Consider the following 6,149-nt stretch of genomic DNA (forward strand, 5'->3'; position numbering starts at 1 on the left):
TAAAAAGACACAGAAACATAGTTACTTTGGCCAATAAACATCAGCTAATAACTTGTAAACAGTTTAAAAAAAGAGAGAAACATAGTTACTTTGGCCAATAAACATCAGCTAATAACTTGTAAACAGTTTAAAAAGACAGAGAAACATATTTTAAACAGATTCACGACTACAGTTTAAAATATTAATCATGTTTTTTTTTTTTTGATTGAACCTTACAATTATATTAACAAAATAAAATTCAAAACTCCCGGTAACACTGCGGTGCTAAATGCACGTTCTCTCGTGTTGTATATCTTACCTTCTATGACCAGTTGCGCCGTGTACTCGTCTTTCCCGCCTTCATTCTCAGCAACACACGTATAATTCCCGATATCCGAAGCAGCCACATTTTTAATCTCCATCACGACAAAACCATCATGTGACCCAATATAATGTTTGTCTTTTGATGGCGTTAAGATTTGGCCATTTTTCTTCCAGACAAAGTTGACAGATGGCGCTCTCTTAAGTAATCCACACGTTATTCGAATAGGGCTGCCAAGAGATACGTCTTTCGGAAACTGAAAAGGTTGGATTGTAGGGGGAGCTGGCGAAAAACAAAGAATCATACCAAAAAGGTTGCTAAAAAATATAATATCTTAATTATTATTTTGAATTTGGTACTTACATAAAACCTTATTTTAACCTATTAAACAACTTATGATGAAAACAAACCATGTAAGTGGTTGGCTTTCCACCAATAAGCGCTTGTTTAGGATTTAAAAATATCATAGGTATTGGAGAGCATTAAACAGAGTGAATATGTCATAAAACTGAAAGCAGCTTACCTAAGGAAACCGCAGATACTTCACCAACAAGAACCATAATAGTCACAAAGATTCGAAGTTGGCGCGCCATTTGGTGACGTTTATCTGTTCTGACGACGGAAAAACGAGTTTACGAAAAATGGCGTCAACACACAGAAGGAATTGTTACCCTAAACCAAAATTAAGTGTATCAAACACGACCGTATAATTATTGGAAGCCTAAAATTATTACATACTCGTCCTTGGAGGTCAGATGGCACACTTAATGGGTAATTATATAACAATTTATGCACACATCCTTATAATCTCGAAGTACTTCTTTGTGCAATTATGTCCAAACGACAAAAGAAACGATGCCAAGCCTTATGACAGCGCCACCTTTCGAACACACATTTCTAGTAGCTATATTAAGAAACAAGAATATTTATCAAGTGTTTCTAATATATTGTATTCGCCAAAAAGAAGAAATACAATATTTTAAACCCTAATTTCTAACATATCTACAACGAATATAATTTATGTTTTGTATTTCCACTGCTTTTAGTTACATACAGGCTTCAAAAATCCACTAATGTCTAACAATTTCAAATAGGCTTAGCATAAAACCATTATCTATAAAAGATTTGAATTAGGCTTAGCATGAACTCCAATTTTGTGAAAATTCTCACAATAGAAAACGAGAACATCTGAAATTCAAAGCAACTGAATGTTTATCTTGATTACATGAACTATTTTAAAGTCTTAAATGTTGCGATTACAGGCGACTAGTGTAATTCCAATAACTGTGAAATCAAATTCAAAAAATAAGATATCATACTGGTTAAAACAATGAAATACTTCACAAGTGATTATTTGGGCTGAAATTGACGTATTCCTTACCATTGGGGCAAGGTTTGTACAAGATGTTTCTTTACAGTCATTAGATATTTGTATCCCAAGATAGAGCCCTCTTTAGGAAAAAATACTAAACTACGTTGAAAATATAAAGCATCATACGCCTATCTTGTTAAAGTTTAAGCCATGAAGAAAGTTCTAGATTTTTCTCTGGAACACAGAAGAATTGATGTTTGTTGGATTTAAATATTTTTATAGTCTTCCTTAGGTTTGTCTGTTGAAGTGGTAGAACGAAAAACTTGAATGTGCTAACTTAAACATCACTTATCAAGTTTTAGGCTTAGGAAGCCTAGATGTAGACTTGTTCTTAGGATATTCTCTCTCATTTAATTAGAGTTATAAACTTGTGGAACGATTTACTTGACGATGTGATTCGTGCTTTGAATTTGAATTATTTTAAAGTTTCATTCTATAGTATGTTGATTTTAAGAGCTATATTTGTGTGAAAAATGTTTCACTATTAGCATTTTGTTTAAGCAGTGACTTATTGTCAACAAATGCCACACTGTAAAAAGCAATAAAAGAAATTAACTTCTAAATAATACGTTACAAAAATTTTAATTAAAAACGAGATTCCAAACCACTGACCTGGAATAACTAACCGAGCAGTGTGACTGTCCGATCCTTCGCTGTTTGTCACTACGCACGTGTAGTTTCCCATTTTTTCCGCAGACATGTCATCAACTACAAGGTAACTAGAGCGTTCATTCAAGAGTCCTGTCCTCATTCCCGTTCCTGCATTGATTGGTCGGCCATCTTTCTTCCAGGTGAACTTTACAGGAGACTTTCCTTTGTTCAGGTTGCACAAGACCTGTATGCTCACTCCTAGGTCCGCGTCTTTGGGAAAATCGAAAGGATGAAGCGATGGTGGCTCTGCTATAAAAGAAATGTGCAAGCTAAGAAATAACCTGGTCACTGCCGAAAAAACAACAACATTAGGAGGCATATAACTGGTCTACAATACTACAGGGATACTTTCACCAATCACATACACTACTATAAATGTAAGATACTACAAGACAGTCATCTGTCCTGGTGTTTGTTCAGCTATATGGGACTGTTTGGTAAGATACACAAGACAGTCATCTGTCCTGGTGTTTGTTCAAATATGGGACTGTTTGGTAAGATACTACAAGACAGTCATCTGTCCTGGTGTTTGTTCAACAATATGGGACTGTTTGGTAAGATACATATTGTTGAACAAACACCAGGACAATTGACTGTCTTGTGGTATCTTACCAAACAGTCCCATATAGTTGAACAAACACCAGGACAATCGACTGTCTTGTGGTATCTTACCAAACAGTCCCATATTGTTGAACAAACACCAGGACAGATGACTGTCTTGTGGCTTACCAAACAGTCCCATATTGTTGAACAAACACCAGGACAGATGACTGTCTTGTAGTATTTTACCAAACAGTCCCATATTGTTGAACAAACACCAGGACAGATGACTGTCTTGTAGTATCTTACCAAACAGTCCCATATAGTTGAACAAACACCAGGACAGATAACTGTCTTGTAGTATCTTACCAAACAGTCCCATATTGTTGAACAAACACCAGGACAGATTACTGTCTTGTAGTATCTTACCAAACAGTCCCATATTGTTGAACAAACACCAGGACAGATTACTGTCTTGTAGTATCTTACCAATCAGTTCCATATTGTTGAACAAACACCAGGAGAATTGACTGTCTTGTGGTATCTTACCAAACAGTCCCACATTGTTGAACAAACACCAGGACAGATTACTGTCTTGTAGTATCTTACCAATCAGTTCCATATTGTTGAACAAACACCAGGACAATCGACTGTCTTGTAGTATCTTACCAAACAGTCTAAACACCAGGACAGATGACTGTCTTGTAGTATGTCTTGTAGTATCTTACCAAACAGTCCCATATTGTTGAACAGTCATCTGTCCTGGTGTTTGTTCAGCTATATGGGACTGTTTGGTAAGATACTACAAGACAGTTATCTATCCTGGTGTTTGTTCAAGAATATGGGACTGTTTGATAAGATACCACAAGACAGTTATCTGTCCTGGTGTTTGTTCAAGAATATGGGACTGTTTGATAAGATACTACAAGACAGTCATCTGTCCTGGTGTGTGCTCATCTACATAGAACTTTCAACCTACAGTACGTTATGTATATGTTTGTTTTGAATTTCGCGCAAAGCTACACGAGGGCTAGCTGAGCTAGCCGTCCCTAATTTAGTAGTAAAAGACTAGAGGGAAGGCAGCTAGTCATCACCATCCACCGCCAACTCTTGGGCTACTCTTTTACCAACGAATAGTGGGATTGACCGTCACATTATATGCCCCCGCGGCTGAAAGGGCGAGCATGTTTGGTGGGAAGGGGATTCGAACCCGCGATCCGCAGCTTGCGAGTCTAGAGCCCTAACCACCTGTACGTTATGTTACATATTGAAGTATCTTAATGTAAATTAACATGCCATGTATGAAGTAGTTGTAATTAATACCAGTAAACATAAAACAAAAAAATTAATACATACGTACACACACACACACAAATATAGGCTTGGAAAGTGTAGGCCGGTTAGGATAACTACTGCAATGGAGTCTCATACAAGCTTAGAAAAACATTTAGTGAAACATATCATATATGAAAGCCAATGTGTACCCAGTAAAGTTAACTCGTGCTTTAATAATGTTTTTGTTACCTTGGCTAAAGAAATTGCGTGGACTTTGTGTACTTAAGAGTTTTGAAACGCTCTTGATAAGGTAACACACAAAAGACAAGCTAAGAAAATCACACCGGTAGGGGTTGGGAAAAGACTAGTTAATTGGATTGTAGGGTGGTTGGATAGCATGAAACGAAACATTGTTTTTACTGTATTTGACGTTATTACGTCTCAATTAAAAATATTTTTAACTGCTTGTAACAACAGCACGTTTTTATGGATAATGTTATATTATTCATAACGAAATTAGAAAATAATGGACATAAATACTGGCAAATAAAAAAGTTTTTCGCAAGTTTTGATAATACATTTCAAAATATTTTACTAGATAAATATTCAATGAGGAAAATACTTTTTTTTGTCACTAGAGGTAGTTAGCTACCTTCAAATTTATTCAGTACAGTCGGGACTGGAAAGACTAACTTCAAGTAGCTGGGTTGTACTTGAATAATGTGACAATATAAACTACTTAAGGTGGTCTTGTAATTCTTTTAAGATCTTTTTTTAAATAAATCATTCTCAGAAAAGGGTGGTATTTATTATACTTTAAAGATTTTTTAGAACTTTTAAGGGTGGAGGATACTAGGCATTGTTTAGTAGAAATATATATATTTTTGGATGGCTTAATTTTATCTTATTTCTACTTTTAACTTTATTACATCTTTTTAAGGGTAACTGCCTTCCCACAACTGGCTGCAGACAGAAAAAAACCTCTGCACTTTCCGGTTGTTATCCAAAAGTCATAACTGAGATTGCCTGTGGTAATAGCACCCAGAAGCGTTGGGGATATCCCATCTATCAAACAAAATCCAAAAAGCAGATGAGAAACCAGTCAGCAGTTGTGGAAAGTTCATTACGAATACAGAGTTGAGTGCTTACACCCACAACGTCTCAACTCTTACTGTTCTTCGAAAAAAAGGTTTGTAATATGTAAACAACATGTTAACAATAGTTGCACCACATTTTTTTTGTCATTTGAGCAACTGAATAGATTCTCTAATACGAGACCGCCCTCTATATGGAGTGTACTGAACTATCCAGACAACTGTGAAGTTTCGCGTTACAAGCTATATTAAAAGTATCCGCAAATTAAGTTCCCCCTCTTCTCTTATTCACACACTTTCTCTCTCTATATGTATATATATATAGCTTCAAAACTGTTTTATCAGTTACATTAATTGTCAATAGGCGATCAAGATGAGCACTATAAAACAATAATGAACTTAATATAAATTCGAACTATCCAGACGATTCAGATAGTACACTCCACTATAGAGGGCGGTCTCGTATTAGAGAATCTATTCAGTTGCTCAAAATGACAAAAAAAATGTGGTGCAACTATTGTTAACATGTTGTTTACATATTACAAACCTTTTTTATATGAATCGAGCGCCAGCAAGCATATTTTATTGATGTATAAATAATGCCCCACTTATATTTATTACATGTTCTGTCAAACTAATTTAATTATTTAATCTTATTTTTACCACGTGCGGCCGTAAACTGTTGTTACATGTAATGGGTTTCCAGGTTACAGTACTGATTGTATCATAAACTGTTGACCTTTCTGAGCTTCCAGGCTACAATACTGATTATGTCACAAACTGTTGACCTTTCTGAGCTTCCAGGTTACAGTACTGATTGTATCACAAACTGTTGACCTTTCTGAGCTTCCAGGTTACAGTACTGATTGTATCACAAACTGTTGACCTTTCTGAGCTTCCAGGCTACAATACTGAT

General features: G+C 35.7%; 1 protein-coding gene across 1 annotated transcript in view; it reads right to left on the reverse strand.

Moving 5' to 3' along the window:
• LOC106473162 (titin-like) overlaps positions 1–6,149 on the reverse strand; it is a 16,649-nt gene that overhangs the window by 8,373 nt on the left and 2,127 nt on the right. The window contains exons 2-4 of the mRNA XM_022401649.1: positions 2,286–2,573; positions 825–908; positions 299–583 (exon numbers count right to left, since the gene is read on the reverse strand). Coding sequence (XP_022257357.1) covers positions 299–583; positions 825–908; positions 2,286–2,573 — 657 coding nt within the window. The remainder of the gene's footprint in view (positions 1–298; positions 584–824; positions 909–2,285; positions 2,574–6,149) is intronic.

This window comes from Limulus polyphemus, unplaced genomic scaffold (assembly GCF_000517525.1).
Source record: "Limulus polyphemus unplaced genomic scaffold, Limulus_polyphemus-2.1.2 Scaffold5939, whole genome shotgun sequence".
Taxonomy (NCBI): Eukaryota; Metazoa; Arthropoda; class Merostomata; order Xiphosura; family Limulidae; genus Limulus; species Limulus polyphemus.